The 26,349-nt window shown below is 39.2% G+C and overlaps 1 protein-coding gene across 1 annotated transcript in view; it reads right to left on the reverse strand.

Moving 5' to 3' along the window:
* LOC119414019 (tetratricopeptide repeat protein 28) overlaps positions 1 to 26,349 on the reverse strand; it is a 125,449-nt gene that overhangs the window by 48,497 nt on the left and 50,603 nt on the right. The window contains exons 2-3 of the mRNA XM_037681129.1: positions 12,109 to 12,256; positions 3,299 to 3,571 (exon numbers count right to left, since the gene is read on the reverse strand). Coding sequence (XP_037537057.1) covers positions 3,299 to 3,571; positions 12,109 to 12,256 — 421 coding nt within the window. The remainder of the gene's footprint in view (positions 1 to 3,298; positions 3,572 to 12,108; positions 12,257 to 26,349) is intronic.

Below are 26,349 nucleotides of genomic sequence, written 5' to 3' on the forward strand. Positions count from 1 at the left end.
AAAAAAACGAAGTCCAGATGACATGATTCAACCTTTTTTGTTGTTATATACCTGGATGACTGAGAAAACAAACTTTGTGTTTATCAAAGAAAACATACTGTAGTCTAAACCTGTGCACTCATATCAATGTCAAAACAATTCTCAAAATTTCAACTTAAAAAAAAACAAACATTGAAAATGCACAATCCAACCAGAAACACAGTGGGACAAAACAAAATACACCTGAGATTACTGCGGACACGAAGAGCATCCTAAAATTTCATTTGTTTCGTATTTGACATTGAAATTGTGTGTCTTGTTTTAAACTGACAGATGTTCTGTGCTTTTAAGCTGTCTTGAACACACCTTTCCACAATTTGTGTGAGAAGGACTAAGATCTCCAGGTTGTGAGCCAATCAGAGGCAGAGGACCTCGCTCTGTTAGCACAATGTCTGTTAAGGAGGGTCAGCAGTTTACCCCAAAGTTACCAGCAACCACAACTGAAATATAAGCAACTACAGAGATACAAATATGAGTGGAGGGTTTCAAACCAAGCTCCGGTTTCCTCCCACAGACCAAAAACATGCATGTTAGGCTGATTGGTAACTCTAAATTGTCCCTAGGTGTGAGTGAGAGAGTGAATGGTTGTTTGTCTCGTTTGTCTCTATGTGGCCCTGTGATGGACTTGCGACCCGTCCAGGGTGTACCCCGCCCCTCGCACAGTGATTGCTGGACATGGGCACCAGCGACCCCCGTGACCCAAAATGGAATAAGCGGGTAAAGATAATGGATGGATGGATGGTTTCAAACCAAGGCTAGAAGGTGTCAGGGACAATGAGTCCAATCTTAGAGCGCAGTAACTACAGCTGGTGAAAGTTTTCTGTGGTGTGCAGAGGTGTGGCAGATGTGGCAGAACTTCAGCTGAACAATATTAAAAACCTGTCTATTGTTGTATCCCAAGCATCTCGTGAGGATGATATAAAACTGTCAGCTTCTGGTATTCTCTGTGATTTTCCTAAAACATAAGTTAAATTGTATAAGTGGCAGCTTTTTATATTAGCAAACACACTTTAAATGTGTGTAATGTAATGTACCATGTATGACATCCCAGAGCTTTGGACTGGAGAGTGACTTTCTTTCTAAACCAGGTGTTCCTTTAAGGGGCTGCAGTGGGATTCATTTACACAGTTTTAATGTCAGAAACATGAATATTTATCCATCCATTATCTTACGTTTGTTCCAAAGTCGGGTCGTGGAACATTAACATTTATTTAATATATGCATGGAAAGACAATGAGAAGAAAACAATATATGTTTTGTGATTAATTTTGAAAATTGCATCTTTAAATACGCATGAATTAACAGAAGACAATTTAATAAAAACTGAATTAATAAATTTGGCACAGTGGCTCAGTTGGTAGAGCTGTTGCCTCTCAGCGAGAAGGTCGCCGGTTCAAATCCCAGCCCAGGACTTTTCTGGGTGGAGTTTGCACGTTCTCTCCGTGGATGTGTGGGTTTTCTCCGGGTACTCCGGTTTCCTCTCAAAGATAAAACAAAAACATGCATGTTAGGCTGATTGTAACTCTAAATTGTCTCTAGGTGTGAGTGAGAGAGTGACTGATTGTTTGTCTCGTTGTCTCTATGTGTCCCTGTGATGGACTGAAGACACATCCAGGGTATCCCACACAGCTCGCACAGTGATGGATATTGGCATCAGTGACCCCCATGACCCAAAAAGGAAGAAAGGTGTAAAGATGATGGATGGATAGATGGATGGATGGATGGATGGAATCAATAAAAAGAACAAGTAGAAAAAGAAAATGTAGCTACTTTACATACTTTAAAAATATTCTGCATATATATGACAAATGCAATCAATGACAAATTCAAGCTAAAATCTGTGTTCACACCAGTCATTTTAATTATTTAGTTTTATGGACTGAGCTCATCTGTTCATATTACATTTCATCACCAGCTGGAGCCGAAAACTGACAAGGATTCCTTTTGGTTGATTTTTATGTCCATTGCTAATGAAGCACTGCCATTACTAATATGAATCATAACGCTCTTTTGAGACCATTATTTCTGTTATGGTTTATCACCTGACACATGGTGGATGTGACTCCTACAGGACCACGGCTCTGCTGCATAAAACGTGTCAACTCATGAGATTGCACACATTAAAGTTGCAGATTGTTAGGATGGATAGAAAGGATGCAGAAGACTACGGCCAAGTGGAAATCAGTTACTGCAGCAGTACCAGGAAGTACTGAACAAACACTGTACTCTAATCAAGGCTACAGTACTTCTCAAATAATTCAATGTGCTACTGCCTGATACTTTTACAATCTTAGTCTGAAAAACAGACATGGAAGTGTTTTACACTTGGCAAAGGTTATCAGTCAGAGTTTCTGCTCCAGTTTAGACAATGTAAAGGACACTGTCGTACATCAATTTTTATTGACAACATCCCAGAAAAAAAAAGAACTTTCTCACTTGTTGGCACAAATTGATACATTTTGCTGAAGAAACAATAAAAAGCCTGATGAATATTGAACGCTTATACCTTATTTGAATGAAATCAAGATAAATTTGTTCTGCACACATTGAGTCCAGCATGTGTCTTGCCAAGAACCCTGCAATGATTAAATACTTGTGACAGTGAAGCATGGAGGGGGAGTTTGGTAATAAGTGCCGACATAAATCCAAAAGGCGTTGGAGCCTATGAATGTAACAGAATCCTATCTAAAAAAGGGACTGCCAGTCTCTGCAGCTTGGCAGAGGGTAAAATCTCCAGCCTAGCAATCCAAAACACTCTCAAAATTTTGCAAGCGTTTCAAAAGAAGCAAAAAGTGGAAGCTGTGACATTGCAAAGTTTGTTTCTCGACTTACAGAAAACAAACAAAGAAAAAAAACATATTTGAGGTATTTTCTAAAGGAACAGAACAACACAAGCTTTCCAACAAAAAGCAGTCGAGAAAAAAAAAAAGGCACGTTTGAAGAATGACAAAACATTTCTCTGCTGCTCTTCTCTGTTCTGAGCAAGATCAAACCAGCGAGCAAAAAAATAAAGTTTAACCTGTTAAAAAAAAACTTTGAATTTCAGTAATGGCAGATGTACGGTTTGGATATAATAATACAGGGCCTGTTTTGTTTATATAAGTTTGACTCTTCTGTTAAAGAAGAACTTAAGAGTTTGTCTTAAAATAAAAAAATGTGGTTATATTAGACTTTATTATCCCATCATTTAAAAGTAATCAATAAGTAAATACTAGAAAAACAACACTTTTTAGCATTAGTTCCTCCTCCCCTGTCTTACCTAGGGTCTTGGCCACCTCTAAATCTTGTTGCATGTACCCTGTGCTCTTCTCTGTGTTGCCCAGGGACCAGTGGGCGCTGCTGAGGGCCGAGAAGACGGAGCCGCGGAGCTTCAGGCTGCAAGTTCCAATCTTCAAAGCGGCTTCGAGCACCACAACAGAGGCTGTATGGTGGCTTGCTGTCAGCAGCTCCTGGCCAATCACAGACACCACCACAAATGGACTTTTGTCCAGTTTCATCTTTTGCAGCTGCTGATAGGTGGGCTCCAGAGAATCTGTGCAGGAGAGACACGAGAAGACGTGTCAGAACCAAAGTGCATACATGAAAATGTCATTTTTTGTGCTGACAGGCTGAGCGACACCACATGACACAGATGGTGGTGAATGTGTTACATGTAACGCTGACAAAAGTGACTGCTGTGTGCATGCAGATTCTACGTGCTTCCTCTAATGATTGCTTTTTCTCCGCCTCAGCAGGCATAGCCTGTAGCCTGACTAAATGACAGCATTCACTGACAATTTAACAATAACTCAATGTACTGTAGGAGACATTTTTCTATTCCTCTCCTTTAACTTCGATAACCTCAGGCAATTTCCAGGGATAAAGGTTTTAGACTATTGTCGGCAACTGTTTTAACAAACCATAAAATGAGATTCTGCCATATTTCTGCCTTTTCTCTCAGGTGTCATGGCTGTGTGAGAAAGCAGCGAGAGGGATTTAAGATGGAGATTAAAGAGTGACGGTGAAACAAATGCAGCCCATGCACAAAAGTAGACGTAGCAGAGGGAGTGCTGAGCAAAGGAGACACACAAGGTGACCTCTGAAGAGGCTGAAAACACACAATGACATAAATCAATGGTGAGCCACATGGGATTGAGGATCTACAGCTCCTCCAGATTATAAAGACCTTTGGCAGACACTACCATCCCACATCCTAACATAATCAAATGTGCACGTGTGCCACTGCGTTTACTAAAGTTGAAGTTGTTTTTCTGTGTATTTATTTGAATGTATGAATAGTACAGTGAGAGGGCAGGCAAATACTCTGAGCCTTGTAAATGCTTGTAAATACTAATACATCAAATTTAAGGTTTAGCATGCCCCAAAGAAAAGATTATTGTCCACCAGAGTATTGAACTGAGTTCATCTTATTATGAGGACAGAGCGGTCAAACCTTGTAAATGATGTTCTGTACAATCTAATGTGATATAGTGACGTCTGAGTTGTAAAAACTCTTACCTGTTAGCACACCAAGTTTAAACTCATTACAGTAGTCCCTTGTTTATCACAGAGGATCTGTACCATAAAGCCCCGTGATAAGTGAAAAATCATGAAGTAGTAAGTAGTAGGGGTGCACTGATTGCAGTTTTCTGACTGTCGATACTGATTTTGTTTTATAAGCAACACTGTCAGGTGTTATAAGGTCACAATGCACCTTCAATATTTCAATATTATTTTATTGAAAAACATACCCTTGAACAATATCTTAGAAACAATACAAACTTGTTTTAACTGGATAAGAGGTAGTGCTCTGAAATATAAAAGAAGTTCGGACAATTGTTGTTAAAACAAACAAACAAAAAATCGGTAAAATCGGTTTCTCATGCAAGTATCAGCCAATTTCCAATTTCCCAAAATTAAGGAAATCGGGGCCGATTTAGCGGTTCACCCCTAGTAAGTAGTACCGGTAGTTTATTTTAGAATATATATATATATATATATATATGCTCGCTGCCTCCTCTGCCCTTTGCCACCTGCAAGCACTCTTGACCACGCCCATTTCTCCGCTACATGGAGAACAGCTGATCAGCTGCAGCAGGAAGATTATCCTGCATTAAGGGCAGCGCAACAGTGCAGCGGGAATTTTTTTTCTGCAGCTCCGGGCTGAACATAATGTGAAGCAAGTGTTAAATAATTTAAAATAATTTATTTTAAATAAAAATTCCATGCTGATCGTGCGGCTCATCCATCAATGTCATGTCCAATCTTATTTTGAAAAACCGCGATAGAGCGAGTCCGCGAAAATCAAACCGCGAAGTAGCGAGGGACTACTGTATTTGTAAAACTGATTAAGTTATAGCCATGTTTGCTAAAGTGGCTTAGCTGTGACGGCCATCTTACACTGAACTGACTCCAAAAGTTAATCAGTTGTAGATGTACATTAAATTAATAAAATCTACCCAGTGGTTCATGAGATATTTTGCTAACACGACAAACAAATGAACACTGGCAAAAACACTACTGCTCTTTTGCCCTGAGCAGCAGAAAGAATGTACCTGAACAAAACTGTGGGGCCTTGTGTAATTATGTAGTTTATGTGTTTTTGTAAACAGTACTTCAAGCTTTCTTGAATTATATTGAATTTATATGGGTACATTTTTATCCACAACCTTATTTGAAAAACTGTAATTTTTAGGAAACCCACTACGATTCTTGTTTACCTTGACACACACACTGACACATGCACACACACAATATGAGATGCATCATCAAACAAGCGCACAAAAGCCTAACTGATGATGTTCTTTCAAGAGCGTCGCCTTAGTTTCGGCTCTTGGCAGAACGTCGTGCTTCTAGAGACAGTGCATGCATATTATATCCATTCACACCTTGTAATTGCCTTCAGAGTGACGCTGAGAGCTGAATCATAAATCAAAATCTGAGAAAAGCTTTTTCACTATGTCATAACTGTTACAATGAGAAACAGGTAGTTGCGACAACACTGGGGTGAATTATTTCCACACATGCACAGACATAAAATGCAAACATATGCTACAGTCAGTTTTAGTGAGGCTTGAGGTACGTAGGTAGGATGTAAGATTTAAAAGCTCCATCTCGTTGGTATGCAGAGACGCAGAATAACAGAAAAGTTATTTCGCTTTTAACTGTCGCCCTATATTGATTTTATAACATGCCTCTTTTCAGGCTTTCTTTTTTAGTCAGAAGAGTTAGAGATAAAAATCCAAGTTGGATTGAGTTTTCATATTAAAAATGTCTAAGTCAACAAGAATGTGGGCCAATGTTTGTTTATACCTAAGCCAGTGTCACACCTTACTACTGTAATGGCAAAGAACCATTCGTTAATCCTTTATTTTTTTCTTTTGTCCTTTGTCGCAGTGAGGCTGGTAAGTATCCCAGCAGTCAAAGGGCGAGAGGCTGGGAATCACCCATCACAGGATCAACAGAGACGCACGCGTCTGTTTGTCTCATCTACCTGCCTGCACTTAGGTCTGTTTCCACCACAGCACGTTTCAGTACAATGGTCCAGTTCTGCATACATAATTTCACTTTGGTACTGGAGGTAACAGTATGCAAACATCAAAGTTCATGCTCACTAATCCAGGTAAAAAAAAATCTAACAAAGTTCATTCCGGTCATCTGGTCGTTTTTTTTTTTTTTTTTAGCCATTTCATCCTTCATCTGAATGACTTCATCAATCTGAGGAGCCACAACAAACTCAGTCCCACAAGCAGCACACTCCCATAGTGGAACAGCCAGTTTGCTGGTGAAAAGGTGGTTTCTGGGGCTCGCCCTCTCCCCCCTCGTCTCCTCTGAGGCAGCCATAGCCAACCATCTTATCACCATCAAACTGGTTGGCCCACTATGTGGGTTTGCTGCTTATGGGACTGAGTTTGTTGTGGCTCCTCGGACTAATGAAGTACTTTGGATAAGGGACGAAAGGTCTCAACAAAAAAATAAAAATAAAGGAAAGAAACCGTCCAGATGACCTGACTGAACTTTATTGAACACTATGCAAAGTTTCCCTTCTGTGTGTCTCGGTTGAGCAACAATTTCCTGCAACTGTTCATTAGTTCTGCACACTCACTCAGAGGAGCTTTAGCTGCTTCCTGTGAACAAAAGAAAGTACAATTTAATAACAATTTACGAGACTAAAACAAGCTTTTCATAACTTTTCCAAAAGGTTATTCCTTCATCAACCTTTGATTGAAAGAATGGCCTAGTTGCTTGGAGTCTTCTTGCTTCACATCACACTTTGGTTCAATTTGCTTCCTCAGTAATAACAAGCAGTCCAGCTGCATTTAAAACATGCACAATCTATGATACTACCACCTCCGTGCCTCAGAGCTAGTATAAGGATCTCATGATGAAAAGGGGTTTTCCCATTTTTCCACAATATTGAATCTCAATTTAAAACAAAGATTTTTATTTTATTATATTATTTTTAGGTTTCAGATTTTCCTCAAGCCTGTTTGACATTTCAAAGAAGAAGAAAAAAAAAAGCTTTTTGCAAGGAACAATTTTAGTTGTTCACTCCTACCGTCGAAATATTTCAGGCCACACGGTTTTAAAAAGTCCCTAAAAAAGTTCTCGTCTGTTTAGATGGACATATCAAGCAGCAACTCACTGGGCAGCTGAGCCACTTGATTGGATCTGCTAAGCATTCCGAGTTGGCAGCATGAGCTACCTACTGGGCAGCGCAGCTGTCTGACTCGACCTGTTGAGAAACTGAGCTGCCAAGCCCATATTTTGTTTGGCCCTATTAGAAATGCCAAAAGAATATGTATTTCCTCGTGACAGCCAAACAGCTGGTCTCGTACTGAAACTCAATCAATCAAACAGCTCAGAGTGTCAGAAGGTGATCATGTTTAACAAAATAAAACTATAATAATAACAATCCAGCTATATTTGCATCTTAATTCTTGTTTTGCAGTGCTTCAAGTTAATCAGATAAAAAGTACTTTTAATGGAGCATCTTGGAGTACAAAAGCAAATTGTTTTATTTTGAGTAATACGTAATAAAATATTACAAATTAGTTTTACAAATGTTACAAAGAAGCATAATATTGTTGGAAATAAATAAAATAAATAAACTATTTAACATACATTTTCTGGTCTAGTACCAATAATAATCCAAAGCTAGCTCAAAGGCAAAGAACAGCAATTTTTACCAAATAAAAAAGTATCTAAATGATTTTACACGGAAAACAAATAACCCAAATTTATATTCCTATTTGTTTTATGTTTTAGACTTACAAGTTTGTTTAAAATAACCCATAATATTAGAAGAAAGCAAAGTGGTCAGTAACTGAAGGTGTTACTTAAAAACCAACACTACAACTTAACGTGATAAACTTAACATGTCAATCAGAAGAACATAAAACAATCATTTTAAATGTGTTATCATAAATCTAAATACGTAATTGTGAGTCTTTCAAAGGTAAGAGAAAAGTGTAGGAAAGAAGTAAAACTTTTGTAAACTACCAGTATAACTTTTCGTTTTAATTGTTCCTGTTTCTCACTGAGTTGAGTTGTTTTCATGAGTTATTCAGAGTAATTTGGAGTAAAAGGTCATTTTTTAGTAGTTTACATGTGTAAAAGTATGGTCCACAAAGCAACAACAAAACAAACAAAAATTTTTTTTTGAATGAATTCATCCTAATATGGTAAAGAATAAATGGATATAGCACCTTTCTATCTAATCAACTCAAAGCTCTTTACAACAATCTGTGCCCTCCGTTACCTCCACACACACACACAAACAGCGCTCTACTACATCTCTACAAAGACTAATCAAACAAATCATTCTATAGAGACTACGAGCAATCCGTGCTTTAGATAACATTCATCCACCGATGGAACAGAGGCAGTGAGGGGGTCAGTGTCTGGCCGGGACACTTCAACATTTGACTGCATAGTAGTGGAATCAAACCCCCAACTCTCCCATTGGAGGATGACTTTAACCACTTAGCCACAGCTACCCCAAAATATGCCCTTTTGTTACTTCCACATTGCAAAAGATAAAATGAACATGATACCAAATGTCTATACTGAATCAAGAAAAAAAACAAGATGCAAAAAAGTCATTTCAATTTTCAATCTACAACTAATTGATGCAAATAAGATACATTCTTAGATTAATCTGAGCCTCAATATTTGTCTTTCTCTATTCTGATTTATTAAATTTTCTGTTTCTATATGGATGTCATCAGCCGAATTTCTTCAACTGGACAGAAAACAGTGCTGATATGTCAGTGGTAAAATAAACGCCTGCGATTAGTGAGTACTGCGATCACAAACAGATGTAATCAGCTCTTTCTAGGCAACGTGTCAATTACATTAAGTTACAGTTTATTCAGGGGAAGACTGTGGCTTTTAGAGTGTATATAGAGACTACAAGAGTAATTATCAAACTAATTGCTAAAATACACATTTTGTGTAATGGCAATTTTATCTCCAACAGTAAATAAATGTATCTGACTGAAGACTAGACTTTATTGAATTAACAAATATTAATTGCAATTTAAAGTCAAACACTTGCTCTGATGTTGGTTAACTCAACTTAACGTGGTGAAAAAGGTTTACCGACAAACTGAATCTAAAAAAACAGTTTAATATTAAAAGAGAAAAGGCAGTTCTACTTTTCACTAATCATTGGTCTTTGTCTGTGTAACACTGATTATCCTCCCTGTTTGCTGGCGTAACATTGATTATCGCCCTCGTGTGCCAAGAGCCCCTCTGAGTGGATCATTGTTCCTAATCCTTTGACCTAGCTACCTCTCCTTAACACACCTTGGATCAGGTCCTCTGGTGGCTGCCTGGCACACTGGGAAATAGGGTAAACAATTAGAAGATTAAGTGGCTTAGACTAAATGTTGGCCATCTCCTATTGAGAAGACCCATTCTGGACCACAATGCACCAGTCTGGGCTCACACCCAAACTCTTTTCTTGTTTTGGTTCCAGGGGAAGGCTTGAAAACTCATGGTGCGTAAGGCAGGCCTTCAATTCCTTTTAGTTTATTTAATTTCCGAGTCATTCTCTTCCTTGGCACTTGTGCACAAATATCCAGACAGCTGTTTGAATTCAGGTTCTATGTCACCAAGGTCTACTTATCATGTTGCACATATTTAAACTTTTAGAATCCTAAAGCCTGACCACATTTATTCATTAGCACAATGTTGATATAATTTGACTAGGATTGTAGAAGACTTAAAGGATGTCCTGAGGTAAAACTTTCTCTATTGATCACCAAAGACAAAGCTATTAGGATGTCTTGTGACTAGGGCTGGACAATAATTTGATAGATATATTTCACAATATACTTTTATTCAATAACTGGGATATGAGTTTTAAGCACATTTCGATATTTCTATATACATTACTCTAGGATTACAGCGTTTCACTGATGCATTTCTTTTTCTGTTCGGGTTGAAGCGGTGGCCTTTTCAACCCGAACAGAAAAGGCCGTGACACGTACCTACGTAAGTGCGTGGTGACGTACACTACACACAGAGCTCGAGCCCAGGAGTCAGCGGTAGGAGGCTATAGGCTAGGCCAAGTTTCAACGCACGGTAAGTTTTTGCTTCTAAATGAGTGCCCATGACCATCAGAATGTGACTGAACAAGCTTTCACAAGCAAAGAGAAAGCAGATGACAGAACTGATAAAAGAGGATAGACTAATTCGGCGGTGTGGAAGTGGTTCAGCTTTCAAAGATCCGATAAACTGCAGGTTTCAGTGTGCTCCAAAATGTGACAGAGTCGTTCCAACTAGCGGTGGGAACACATCTAACTTGTTTCGTCTGAAGAGTTTCCACTCGATAGAATATGATGAGAGTCAGACGATGAAGCACAATAAAAGTTTGAGCCAACGTGTCCCTGAAACAACGCCCCCAGCTGTATCAAAAGAGAAACCCATGCAGCAAATGCAAACGATAGTCCAGCCCTACTTGTGACTATCTTCTTATCACTGGACACTTCTCCTAAATAGTTCTGCAAAATGGCTGCAAAGACCAGATTAAGCTGCTGTGGCTGTTCATCAACAACTTTTAGAGCCAGTCATGTCCTGCAGATGTGCGCTTTTAGAACTAAAGCAAGTTTCACTGAACCAAACAAGGCGTGGAGCAGAACTCGGCTGCATCGATGTGGAATCCTACACATTAAAGATGTTAAAGACGCATCACTCATCGTTTTTAAAACATGTCGATTTAACTCAGTTTAGCTACCCTCTATGCAATTTCCTGCGGGATCGATAAAGTTCTATCTCATCTTATCTTATCTTTTTATGGGGGTAACTTTTTATACTAAATGCACAGTTGTGTGTGTGATCACTGATCTTCTCTAGAGTGGATCTGTTTCCTGTTGTTTAGGTTTTAAATCCTGTAGCTGGGTGGTCGCACAGGCCATATGTCATCACTACATCACATCCTTGAACGTGCAAAGCCGGTTTATCTGTTCACATGTCGACTGTTACTACCACGCTTGGTGGCACAAAGGCACAACAGTCCATTCAGAAATCACATGAAGGTGTCTAAGTCCTTGAAGTGTCTTCAGGTGTTTTGTAAAAGCTCCTATCGACAGGTTATTGTGTTTACCTAACAGAACTGGTAATAATCCATGAGAAACATATTGACTTTTACTGTTGCAATCTTGGTTTCAGTTACTATAAAAAACAATTCAGCTTTAAGAAAAAAGCTTACAGAGAGGCAGTCAAACACAATAGCATTAATGTTGGATGCTCATTAAGATAAGAGGGTATCTGTACGTGTGATCAGCCTGACTGACAAAAAGATATGCTGAAGCTGCAGCCATTATCCTTTAGAGGCTGAAGGTAAGTACTTGACACCAACAATCAGAAAGAAAGAAAAAACAGAGACAGACACAGCCTCCTTACAGAAAAGCTACAAAAAATTGGCAGATAAAGTCACCCCAACACAGATATTGACTGACAGAATCAGGATTATCCGAGACAAGCTTTTAAACAGCTGTGGGGAGTGAAGATGCACGTGGATAGTGGTGTGAGGATGATAACCAGTGAAACACGCAGGCTCAGTTCAGCTACAACATCCCTCACCTCGTAACGGCGACTTCATCGCAGCTTCGACCATGCCCACAAGTAGCTGCAGGCTCTTGGGGTCTTGGGCCAGCCCAGAGGCAAAGGCCGCCAGTGCGTCGGCATGGCGACCAAGGTACTGAAGGGCAACACCCTGTCGGAAGTATGCCTGTAAAGAAAAAACAAGAGGGAACAGAGTTATCAGGGCTCTGGCCATTTGCCACAGCATGGGGTTTAATTCAAACACATTACCAGACACACTCATTTCACGCCATTTGCATTTTGAACACTTGAGCAGTTTCCCGAACATGGCACCTCTCTGCTTTGTATTCCCATTATGAAATGATCAGTGAGTTTTTTGTACTTGTTAATTGGATTATAAGTTTTACATAAATGCACGTTACACTCTGGCTGGCTGCCTTCTCAGGAATGATTCTTGTTTCTCTATTTGGTTTTCCTTTTTTCTCTCTGCATCTCTGCGTTGGCTGAGAGAGTAAAGTTTGCAAGTTAAGCACTGGGATTTTTCTTTGGCTTTATTTGTGGTAAAATAAAAGAAAGAAAAATGTGAGCAAGGCAAAGCTCATAACTGAAGTCTGTCTATAGCCCCCAAAACTCTCATTAATACCTCATATACAATTACCTTTGACAGAAAGCAGTTTCACAACTGTCTGAGACGGAATGGCTTCTCAGCAAACACAAACTACAGATTTATCATTCAGTTGTGTGAGTTTCCCATGAACTGACAAACTTTGTGTAACTTGTGGCAGATTGTATCATATTGTCAGAGACTCAAAGGTTTTAGAACGTTGTGAGGACTGAAAACAAAAACAGATTTTGTCACTGAGATCTGAAGTCCCATTAATAAATGCACTTTTTTTTAATTCTTCAAAATGTCTTGCTAGATTCGTTAGAAAGAAAAGAAAAAGTTTCATCCGAGCACATGACTTCATTTGTTTGCGTCTGAGGCCTGATGAGACAATCATCCAAGTGAGTTGTTAAATCTGACTCTGGTCCAGACTAGCAACAACCAGAAAGAGAGCTGGAATGAGACTGAACTTATTATTCCTGCTCCAAACCACTAAACCCTCCAAAGAGGAGGTTCTCAGAATAGTGGGCTTTTGTTTTAGAAACACACCATCACAGCTGTAAATCGTGGTGGAAAAGACTGAACGTGTAAAAAAAGCTGTGATAATGTAAAAACTCGACCTTTTTTTATGGGGCAGGGGACAGTTCAGACTGCCACCCACCATATCCTGAGTGAGCAGGCAGTCATTCCACTCACAGCCTCCAAAAGTGACACGAAGGCTAATTTGCTATTAGCATCTAAGAGGCCTTTTCATTAGTCTTTCCAAGCCTCTCTGTTAGAACCACTAGGAAGTGAGAAAGGCTGGGAGGATTAAAGAAAATGAGACATGACATTGAATTTATAGAGACCAGTAATTAATTTTGCTTCCGTCTGAGCCCCACTCTGACTACCAACTCCCTGCGCCCCCCTCAACCGTTCCAGCTCCCCTCACTTGCAGTGCAACTCTACTAAAAATGATGAGGACAGAGATTAAATCCAAAGCATTAACCTTTGTTCTAATGCTGCTATTATATGACGGGAGCACAGACCACAGTACCTGTTCAATATTAATCGTATTTTAAAACGAAGGAGTTTGAGCATGATGCACCAGTTAGGAACAGCAGGCCTACAAAACGCTTTGCCCAAGGGAACAAAAGACATTCAAAGGCACTTCTCTCTTTGATTAGATTTAGCCTACAATATGTCTGCCATTCTTTTTTTTTTTTTATTCCCTTAAGCACTCGGGTCGTACAGAGTCAAACGGGGGATAAAAAGGAAGAAAATACAATTGATGGAATAAAGTTAGCTTTAATTTTAAAATACAGTTTTTTAGTTAGTTTCATTGTAACTCATCCTGTTTCACATAAGCTTGAAGAGACGGCGAAAAACGCATTACAACGAGCACAGGAATTAAAAGGAATTATAAATAAATAAAACAGAATGATAAAAATAACAGAATCAGTGAGCTGAGGAGCATTATAGTGTTGTTTTTTTCATTAATCCCCCACCGTCTTCAAATTACATCATGTGCTTGTACAAAGACAAATGCACAAATCATCCTTAGCTGCTCCAAAATCCAACACGTCAGTTCAAACCGTGCTGCTTCTGAGAGCATTTATTCATTTTACGTTAGTGTGGCTGATTATTAATTAAACAAAACAGGAAGAGCTTTAGTGCAGAAGAAAGCACTAGCATTCTTTACAACAAAATATTACACTAAGATCAACTTGTGTTAAGAAATATGGAGTTGTAGCCATTTTGGCTAAATGTAAAATAAATAAATAAAATCATGCACAATCTTAAGTCACACTCAAAAGTATTTGTTGTGAATGACTCTCAGCTACTACCACATCAACTTTTTGCTCAATTTATAGAGAATTACCTTATTTTTAAGTAATCAATTGATTTAGAGTTAATTAATTATGAATAATTATTATTTTTCTGTTGATAGAACTGACTGGGAGTGGTGGCCATCTTGAACTTGATTGACTCAAAAAATATCAGTTACAAACGTACTTCCAATGATTATTTTCTGTAGGTGTTGTTGAAATATGTCCTAGTGGTTCATGAAATATTTTGCTAACAGACAGACAGTGTTAACTTTATCAGTTATTGCTAGAGTAAAAAAAAACTCATGCTAATAGCAGCAGTTCACGTAAAAGTTGCGAGAGTTTTTATGACTACCGCAACAAATTTGACCACAATATGTGTAAAATCATCTGAATTACACTCATGTATGTGTTTGCTAAGGTTGATCAGCTGGAGTGGCTATCTTAGCTAAGGTTGATTACAAAAGCTGTTAAATTGTGGAGCTACATCCAATTGATTATTTCCTGACAGTTTCATTAAAATCAAGTTCAAGTTTCTTTATTGTCATTCGCACCACATGTGGTACTTGAGGTGGAATGAAATTGTGTACTCAAGGTCCCAGTTACCGCACTTGCCGCCGTACACGTCGCTTCACCGTATAAGTCGCAATTATGTGTCACCGCTGACAACCCTGAAACATGGGCCGGTGTTGTGCCAAAAATCAATTGGCTGCCAAATGGCGGCCACGGGAGAGTGCACATGAGGACTTTTACAAGAATTTAACAAGATCAACACTTAAAAACAATTATGTGTTTGCTCGAAATTAAAGCAAAGGTGTGTCTCAGTTTAACTTTTCCTTAATAAATGCACACTGATGGTAAAATCAGCTGCATTTCACCAGGTGAAATGCAGCTGATTTGATGTTTGCTCCAGGAGTTCCAGAGTGAGACAAAGGTGACTTGGTATGGCAAGCCAAGTGTCTCATTAATAAATAGCCACTTTTACCCATTAATGAGACACTTGGCTTGCCATGTTGCTCAAGAGCCCTCTAGTGGCTGAAAATGGTAGTGTTCAATATTTCCCATGTCAGAATGAATGAAATCGTCATATCTCAGCCAAAAATTGGATTATAAATATGGGGAAAAAAAACGTAAATATGTCACTTTGCTATATAAGTCACAGGGCATGCTAATTTATGCACAAAGGTGTGACTTATACAGTGAAAAATACGTTACATCCAAAAATACTAAAAATATAAAGTATAAACAGAAACATCCTGATGCATGCTCAATAATCCAGGTAGAAAAATCCAAAAAAGTTCAATCTGGTCCTCTGGACATTCAAAAAAACAAAACAAATCAAAACAACAAAAAAATGTAGAAACGTTTCGTCTCTCATCCGAGAGACTTCCTCAGTCTGAGGTGCTGTATTCAGCTCAGTCTCTTAAATAGCACCGTCTCAGAGTGGATCAACCAGTTTTGCTGCTGACAACCAAAACCAGCTGATCACATGGTCAAGAAGGACCATCAGCCTAACAATGGATCATTAGCACACTAGAATAGTAACACTAGAACACTAGAATAGTAAACAGCCATCAGTGTGCTAATGATCCATTGTTAGGCTGATGGTCCTTCTTGAGCATGTGATCAGCTGGTTTTGGTTGTCAGCAGCAAAACTGGTTGATCCACTCTGAGAAGGTGTTACTTAAGAGACTGAGCTGAATACAGCACCTCAGACTGAGGAAGTCTCTCGGATGAGAGACGAAACGTTTCTACATTTTTTTGTTGTTTTGCTTTGTTTTGTTTTTTTGAATGTCCAGAGGACCAGATTTAACTTTTTTGGATATAAACAGAAACAGTATACAAGGATCTAAAGATATAACCTAAGATATATGCTAAACATTAATAATGTAACATAATACAATATATTAAATAAACCGCAATCCGAACATGAGTCAGTGGTGAGATGGGTATGAATACAGCAGCATGAGATCAGCAGCATGGATAAAAGCAGTCTAGTGATTCATCGAGATATTTTGCCATCAGTGACTCAAGATAGTAAACGGCAACATTTTGAACAAAGATCTTGTATAATCTGTAAACACTCATAAATTGTGTTGGGGCTCATCCTCAGCTACTGCCACAGCAAACTTTAGGTCAATATCTCTAAATCTGACTGAGTTATAGATACTTTTTGTAGTTTTTAAGGGAAGATGGCAGTGGTACACATCTTGAGTTGTGTTGATTCCAAAAGTTAATAAGTTGTAGATGTTCTTCCAATGACTAATTTCTGCAAGATTCATTACAATTCCTTATGTGGTTGACGAGATATTTCAGTAACAGACAGACGTAGTTCAGCTGTGGGCAATAAAGAGCAGACAAATGCATAAAATGTTAACAGCAGTTTACAATAAAAGGTAAAGCTGGAGAAAAGGCACTGATGCGTTAGCTGCTACTGTCTGTGAAGAGAGCTAGTTATTTTTAAAGAAAAAGCTAGTTTTTGTTTTATACACTACTTTGAGTGAAGAGATAGTTTTACCCTCAACACATTTCTTAAAAATCATGCTTAACAGGATTCTTTTCTAAAAACGCAGCAGCATCTCCTTAAAGCTGCTGCTACAGTGATTAGCACAGCCTCTGGGTTTTAGCCCGAAAGGAAGACAAATTGAGCGAAAGAGATTCAGAGCAATACAGCGGAGGGAGAAACGGAAAGAGCGAGCACTCTACAGATTAACTTTGCCTTGTAAGCATACAGCATTAGAGCCAAAATTGAGTGGTATAAGTGAGTGCTTAATCTTTGAGCCAAAACCAGCTTCCCCTAAAAAAATTAATAAAAATAAAACAGGATGCGAGGCAGAGAATCACTGTTCAGGAAGCAGAGTTCAAACAGAACACTTGCACGCCCTCCCTGAAATGTGATGCATCGGTTATGCATCTTGTTCAACATAACTTTAACCAACCTCAAACTCAAATGATTTGTTTTGCCCTAGAATTCGATTTGGTATAAATTATAAAATCCCTTCTTGCATCTTTTATTTAATGCTAAGACCAGAGGATGGAGGATCCAGCAGGAATGTAGATTTTTTTTTTCTTTTATACATGTGGGAAAATTTAAAGCGTTAACGTACATGTCCATCAGCACGTGTGCAAATGTGAGCTTGAGGAAAAAAAAAGAGAACAACGCTACAAAATACCTGAAAATTAAGGAAAGATAAAAAAGCTTTTCTCTTTTTTTAAATGCTTTAATATTTCATGAATTCTTGTTTGATGTACTTTTAAATATTCATGCTTTATGCGTTGGAGGACGAGGGGAAATGATGCAAAAAAATCTCTTTAATACACTCCACCACACACAGTAGGGAATAAACACTCACACATACTGCACATGCAAAATAAATAAATAAATAAATAAAAACAACAGTCTTCTTTTGTACTAACAAGGCACTTAAAATGAAATATGGACGTTTTTTCATCCAATGATAGCTCAGTTGGTCACAATAAGGTTCAAAATCAGAGCGGACAAACAGGAAGTTGATACGATTAAGGTTGTGAGTTCGTCACTAGGCCACCTGTTTCCGGCTCTTTCTATTAACAGATTAAAGTCTCGGCATATGTCCTTGCTCCCTTCTTATACCCCTCTTCACACACCCTAACCCCAGGAGTGTCCTGATCCCCAGAGAACGTGGCTTGTTTGCACTTATCTTTGCTTGTTCAAGACGTGCACCTAGTAACAAGCTTAAAAAAAGAAACTCAATGTGTCAAGAAAATGTGCTGCTAAGTCATGTGGCTGCAACCAGGGAGTCTGCAAAGTTTCTCATCTAGCCTCTCCAAATGGGATTAGATAGATAGTTTATAGTTTTTAAAGTGAGGTTTTGTAGAAAAATGATGAATAATTATTATCTTACCTGTTATAGATAGATCTTTGTGCCATGGTTTGGTTAAATACATTTTTATAATGGTATATAATTAAACTGTATCTCTCCAAATGTCAATTGTTCCAAGAGCTATGTACAACAGGTAAGATAATGATTGTTCATAACCTTTACAATACAATCCTATTACAAAAAATCGGAAATGTAGCATCAATGCTGCGAAACATTTCACATCCCTGGAGAGTCTTGGTAAATCAATGCATAAGAAGCTAAAAAAAATGATAATTTATTCTTGATGCAGTCTAAGATGCTTATCATAGTTAAGAGTAAATGTTGTTAAAGATCAGATCTATATGTTTCTGTCAAAGTCTTTTTCCAAAACCAATTTCTGTCAAAGACAGAGAAGTAGAACATAACTTCTTTACAAGCAGCTGAAGCTTTTCTTCTGCCAAACATTCAGCTGTAAAAGCTCACCAGCAATGTCTCTTCAAACAAAAGCCATATCTTCTTGTGCACAACAGAGGCAGATGTTTACCGCAGCGGCGGCTCCAGCTGTGCTCCAGCAGCATAAGGCTTTGCGGTGCTTGCTGTGGCCTGATCGGTGATCAGCAATAATAAAGATGCACTCAAATGTGGAAATCGATACGAGCCGCGTAAGCTCCTCTAACCCCTTAGACAGCACCACACCCTTTTCTGCTGTGGTGTGTTCATGGACACGTGAGCTGCAGAAGGTTTCTGATCACCCACTGGGAAAGTGGAGCCAAAACACTGATCCTGAACGGAGCCCCCACTGATGACAAAACAGAACCCAAATCAGTGCATCAAATAGAGACAGCAGGCTACAAATAACTTGGACCTACACACAAATACAAAAAAATACACCAATATCTCCACCAAAGAGCCACCCAGCTGTCTCCAACAAACACTTATTACTTAAAATCAGCTTTCCGATCGGGCCACGACTCTGAGATTATATTACCACTAATACCATCACAGGAAAAATTACAGTTTTTCTTCTTTCTGTTTTCATGCACTTTAGCTACAGCTGCTTGGCCTCCAATGTTGTCCCAGAAATGTTGTGTGTTGACAACAGTTCAAGACCCGTACCTACACCATTCTTTTAAAATGTTGGGCCGCCGGCAGTGGTGTAATCTGCGCAATACACAGGGAGTATACCCACTTGAAAAGCTTAAGAATGTCAGTATACTCACTAAAGTGCCCAATTATATGACATATCAGTAGGCACGTGTCATTGACACGTTAAACAGCAGTTAAATACTCCTGTAACAATCTATCTGTATGCAGCACTCGTTTAGCGAATTACTAAATAATTCTGTACTTACTACTTAATACTTGAATATATTTTTCTTTGATACTGTTTTATAAATTCTATAACATGTTTTTAATACAAAGCCAACTGTTGTACAAAGTTTGTTGTACATTTATTCAAATATAGGCATTAGAGAAATTTGGTAATGTTCAATATGCTTAAAAATCAAAATAAATTGACAGTTACATTGTACTAACCGGTGTACTTTGGTTTCAAAGTGCAGTATACCCACTACAATAATGTAGACTACACAACTGGTCGCAGGATACACAAAATGCCAGTTGCTTAGTTTAATATCTAAGGATTAATATGATAAATGACAAATTAGGTTGGGGAGGAAAACAAAACAAGAAGGATTATTGTTTTGGACCCACTGAGCTATAAGTTGACAGGTTGAGAGAAGCAGAAGAAGCACAGCTGAGACACTACTTAATTAAACTTATATTTGAAGCCTAATTTCTATCCATCCTAAGCCTTCTGCAGTTAAAGATCTTTATCCTCCAGACCTGAGGGGTGTAAGATCTATCCTTGTTGGGTGGGAGGAGTGAGGTGGGGGCATTACATTTGTAGCCTCGGGTCGAACACGAACCTCTGGCCTCAGGGTCACATGGAGAGAATCATGACACAGCTGCCTGTCTATTACCATCTCCCCAATCTAATAAGACCAAACCCTAAACCAGCAAACGGCCCTGACCCGCATCGATCAGGTGTGTGTTTATCTGAGCATGTGAGTGTGTGTTGTTTCAGTGAGGAAAAGCAGTGACAGACTAATTTTTCCTCCCACTGACTGAAGCATTTCTTTATTAATCTAGCCAGTCAATGAAAAATGTTGCCTTTTCAGGATTTTGTTGCTTCCAATCTGCTGACTATGCAACCTTTAGCGGGAACAACCTCAGGGATTTTTTTAGCTCTATAAGCCACATCAAAGGTGTATGTTAGGTGTGTGTAAGCCCAAACGAAGCACCTTTTCAATGTGCACCTATGTAGACATAGTAAAATATTTATGATGCGTTGATGTATCACTCCCAAAGGGCGTTGCAGATTGTGGTGACTGCGGTTCCATCCAAAGCCCTTAATGAGCCCATTACATTAATGAGAGCAAATTAAAATGTTCATTCTTTGTGGGGCTGGCAATTAAAGGGTAAATGTTTCATTATTCAGTGAGTGGCAGCTTTTGGAATCCAGGTAAACTCCAGGTTGCCTGGATGAGATTTCAATGGGGGGGTCTCTCCCGACTGCGAGGAATCGATTAGCCATCTCGAATGAAACCGGCAGGCAGCGCAGGACTTTAGATCGTAAAAGGTCATAGTCAGGAATGTTGGAATCAATGCTGACCACTCTGTATTCACTGTGTCCCACATCATCTGACTAGGGGGTGGCTTAATGTTTTTTGTAAACAATTACAAAAAGACAAAAAGAGCCTTTGGTGACAAAGGGCAGGGCATGTGGTGCACATCTACTGTGACAATAAAAGTGAAACGAAATGGAAAAAGCTGGTGTTGTTCATTCATCGGTAACAGCAGCACTGCAGTGGCAGGCTGAGGTGTCTTGCGGTGACATGCAGTCACAATGCACTGTTTGGCAAAAAGAAAAAAACAAGAAAGCAAATCCATTTCCTTTGTGCTACGTGCACATCCACCAACCAGAGTGTTTCCTCAAAGGAACCAAACCAACATAAAGTGATAAACGTGCTGATTCATTGGCATTACGCCTGCGGCTCAATCCCAGCGTGTTAATTCTAACGTTGGAAAAGTCGTGTCACACTCCACCGCTATGATTTATGGCTCGATTTGTCTCATGAATGCAGCTTGCATACTTGCACGTCTATTACCATCTTAAGAGTCTTTGGATGTGTGGCGGAGAGGGTCAGGGTGCTAAAAAGATTTCCGTCCCCCTCTCAACTAGATCCTTGGCTCCGCTCGGCCTGAGCACTGTGCAGGCTCCCCGCAGCCACAAGGGCTGACTCTCAATTAAAGTAGGCATTAATTACTTAAAGGAGCTTTAATCAATCAAGACCAGATGGTGAACCTGAAAATAAAGAGCAACCTCCAGGCTGCAGGAGTGCCTTCCAACCCCACTAGACTAAAGGCAGTGATGAAAGACTTCACTTGAAAAGATCTTCAAGGTTTACATTCAATGAACGATATGAAAAATATATATGTTATTTTTAATTCCAATTGAAGAACAACAATAAGGTGACTAACAAATCATATTTAGGAGTCTGATTGTTTCTATACAGCAGCCATAAATATTTATGCGTCCCTGTTGTGTTTAATTAACAGGAAATAGAGAAGGGGCTTCCTGGCCCCTGTCCCGTACCCACTTGGCCTGGGGACCATATACTCCATCTTAATTTGTGTTGCTCTAATTGAGTTTGTCAATAAACTTAAGCATGGCTTAAAAAAAGAATGTATCCTGGTAGTAAACACTGGCAGAGAGTCATGTGCCCAACACAAAACGCACACATCTTCATTAACCATCGAGATAGGTCCAACTGACTCTCACTCGGCAGCTCTTCAAATCACCAGTCTCGATTTCAGGCAGAGATATAGTGCAAAAAGAACTAAGAAATCAAGAACTGCCGCATCTTATTCACACTCTTTTTAGTCTGTGCACAGAAGCTGTCCAGACTTGTACGTTTGAAGTAGAAAAATATGAAATCTGCTGCCGGATCAAAAGTTTTTCAGAGGCTGCTGTTGTTTTGTTGTCACTGAAAATCCCAAGGAGTAACGGCGTCTACCAAGTCATTACCCCCTTGCAGTGTGAAACAAAGCGAGCATGACTTGCCAGAGTCAGCACTTGTTTTGGGTTCATTAGCGTGCTCTAGTCTCGGTAGAAAGTCGCCTGTTCAAAGACGAGTCAGCAGCGTGCGCTGGTCGACGGAGTGGCTTCTCCAGCTGCCCTGACTTATTTCAAACAACTCACAGCCGGACGTCACGAAAAGTTTGGATGAAAGTCGGGCATGAGTGTGCCTGATTTAGATTCTTCTATTAAGAAGTAACACATGACGGAATGAAGGCAAGTTTAATTTTTGTTAAAGAACGGAGAGGTTAACAGGACTGAGGAGGGCAGGGTGAGGAAAGATGGTGTTAACGCAGCCCAAAAGGGTCAGAAGGAAACAACGAGGAGGTGGATAGATAGAAGAGAGCACAAGAGGGAGATAAAGGTTAGCTCATGAAGAAGACACAAAGATGCCTTTTGCTATTCCTTCCATGTCTACTGTATATGTACACTGTCAGTCCAGCTATCAGAGCCCTTTATAGTGAATGACCCATTTCTCCTTCTCCTTTTCCGGTGCAGCAGCAGCATCTGTATATTGAGGTTGTTGTGGCTGCAACCCCAAAGCTCCACCATACTTGTGCACACATAGATCTCCCCACAGATTATCAGATAAATGCACTTTAATTCACAACACATGCAGCTGAGGTTTATATATAGAGTCGCTAATTCCCTCCTGGCCACACTACAATATGAACTTCATGCTGCACCAATTTAAGTGCGTGATGAGTCCCACGCGGATGGGCTCCTCTGCTTATCATATATATGATACGCTCTAGCAGATAGCTGGGCCGGAGAAAAAGACCAGAAGCCAGGGGAAAAAAGGAAGATCTTGAGAAGACCGGTTTGGCTTTATTAATGATTAATGACACAAGCAGTTTTCAGCGCCGTTTCCTGCGGAGAATTATTGGTCAGTCTCAGATGCAGCCAAGCTGAACGATGGGAGACGTGCAACACGGAAAGACAAAATAAAATCGCTGAGATCCTCACACTGTTGCTAATGCACATTTTATCAACAAGTACTCCCTATTTTAGACCCAAATCCTGACAGCCAGCTCCCAAAAGAGGAAAGCTAATTGGCACAGCTCTACAGAAAGGGAGGTATCTGTCTCTGATAATGGCCGTAACACATCTGCACAGTCTTTGTGTTCGCTCATTAAACAGCGAGTTCCCTCGGCGTGCTTTGGCCCTCACCACGCATCATTAATTGTGTCCACCTGCTAATACCAATCACTACATTTCCCAGGCTTTGATGTCTGTCTCCATGCATGCCCTGAGACTGTGCTCTGTCCAGGAATAAGATGAACTGAGCACCACCTGTGGACACTTCATACATGAAGATTAAAAACACTTCATATGCTCATTTAAACTCCTCTGGCGACTAGTCCCAACATAAAAAAATGGTTGAAAAAAAAAAACATTTCCTCACACACACAAACAAACAGATAAAGCCAAATAAAAACAGTTGCTCAAAGCTATGAGTCACACTGTGGATGCCAACAATCAATGGGGCTCACCGCACCCAGCTGGCTGTGGTAGCGGAATGTATTAATTTTCTCATTTAGAAACAAATATCTACTGCAAATAGATTAATGGTGTTTGATCAACTTGGCGGAGCAACGCCAATTAGAATGCATGGATGGAAGAGTCGGGGTGTTTAGTTTTATGTGCTGTTCTAAAAGCTTAAGGCAGCTACTAAAAATGGTAGGGTTAAAATGAGATGACATAAATACCCTCCTCCTGATAGCTTTTTTATATATATATAAAAGTCCAAATGAAGTAGCAAGGAGCATGGGGGAGGGACAGGGTTATAAAGAAGAAAGTAGATATACTGACTAGGGAGTGGCAGTAATACAGTTTGAGTATAACGGTGTATCTAAAAAAAGCAATGGTACGCTTTTAATACTGTTCATAAAAAACTGCTACAAATTTATTCTGTCATGAGTGAATAATTTGAAACTGTAGTTGTGTTTGTGGATGAAGAGTGTGTTTCCTGTGAACTTTTCTGCTGTGTTGAGAAATTAATCTTATCTGCTGCCAAAAGGCAGGTGAGCATGTAAATGTATGTTGGTGTGTCTGTCTGTCTCTAAAACATCTCATGAACCACTGAATGGATTCTAATTAAATTTTCATAACCATTGGATATACATCTACAAGTGATTAACATTTGGAGACGACCTAATTTGAAATGGGCACCAAAGATAGCAAACACAAAAAAATGACTTATTCAGTCAAATAACAGACCTAGACATTGGTGTGGCAAAAGTTGGGAGTCACCCACAACACATATTACAAACGCTAACAGATCACACAAGATCCTGTGATTTTACATACTGTATGATCAAAACATTATTTTCAAGATGAGACCAGAAAGGTTCAAACTCCATCATTTTCAAGATAAGAATATCATTGTTTAAAACCCTGGCATGAAAAATGTCAAAAGATATACATTCCTTGAAAGAAAAACATGCCCTTAAATGTCTTTGTGTTGATGTCTACTGTTACAAGAAGTACTTCAAAAAGAACAAAGAAAAAGTTAACGCTGGGCTCTGTCTTGATAAAAATAAAAACTTGCAAGGGGGCAATAGAGCACACAATAAAAGAAGGAGCAAAGCCAGCTAGACATTGTAGAACGCCTGTGACTCCACTGCGTTTGCTCCAAGCACAACCTTTGGATAAGCCTAATGCGGCAAAACGTCCCCTGCTCAGACAAGATTAGGCCATTCTACGTTGATTGGTTAAACAACAGCAAACAGAACTAATATGTTGATTCTAAAAACATTAATGTACCCTTAAGAATCTTTTGTTTAAGCCATTATCTATTTATTTGTTTTGTATGTTACTTTCAATTCAGTTTGAGTTTATTTATATACAGTAGTCCCTCATTTATCGCAAGAGATCCGTACCCTGAAGGCCCGCGATAAGTGAAAAACCGCAAAGTAGGAATAGTAGTACAAGTAGTAAGTAGTAGTTTATATTTTTATTTAAATATATATACATATTAAGGCGTTTTAACCCTTCCCACACTCTTATAATATTCTAAACAATGTTTCTAAACTCTAAACGCTCTAAAAGAGCATGCCAAGAGAATGCCATAATTTCAGCTCTCTGCCTCCTTTGTTCTTTGCCACTTGCAAGCGCTCTTGGCCACGTCCATTTCTCTGCTCTGCACACTGCAGCAGGAAGTTTATCTTGAAGCAGTATGGGCTGCACAAAGCTGCAGGAGGTGCTAAATAATTCAAAATAATTTATTTTAAATAAAAAATCCATGCCGATCATGCGGCTCATCCATCAGTCAGCCAATTGTGTGTCATATCCTATCTTATTTTGAAAAAACGCGATAGAACGAGTCTGTGATAAACGAACCGCGAAGTAGTGAGGGACTACTCTAGTGCCAAGTCACAGCAGAAGTTGTTTCAGGGCAATGAACAGAAACATTCACATACTGGTACATAAAACAGCCAATTAGTAAAATTATCAATCTAAGGGAGTCAGCACTTTGTTGATAGCTACAACAAAATAATAGTTGTCTGTTGCATCCTTGGTCTACAAAAGTAAGAATGACAAGTGGTACATCCATGTCACCAGTCACTGAAGGATTCAAATAGTGAATGTTTGTAGTTTTGCGCTGAGTGTTTTTCTGGACTGGAATTGAACAAGGAACGTGAGTTAACAATGTTTTGGGGGAAAGATTTTCAAGTGGGTAGGAATAACACTGTGGACAGGAACAGAGTTACTTTTTGTTCTTGGCCAAGGAGGCATAGAGTAACAGATCCTGATGATCGGAGGAAGCAATTTTATCCACCACAAGGTGCAATGGCAAAGGAAACCATACTTCAAAAGCATAGTTTAAACAAACGACTGGGGTTGTCGGTTTATAGTATACTGTATATATATATATATATATAT

The sequence above is a fragment of the Nematolebias whitei genome, chromosome 8, assembly GCF_014905685.2.
Source record: "Nematolebias whitei isolate Nwh7 chromosome 8, NemWhi1, whole genome shotgun sequence".
NCBI lineage: Eukaryota > Metazoa > Chordata > Actinopteri > Cyprinodontiformes > Rivulidae > Nematolebias > Nematolebias whitei.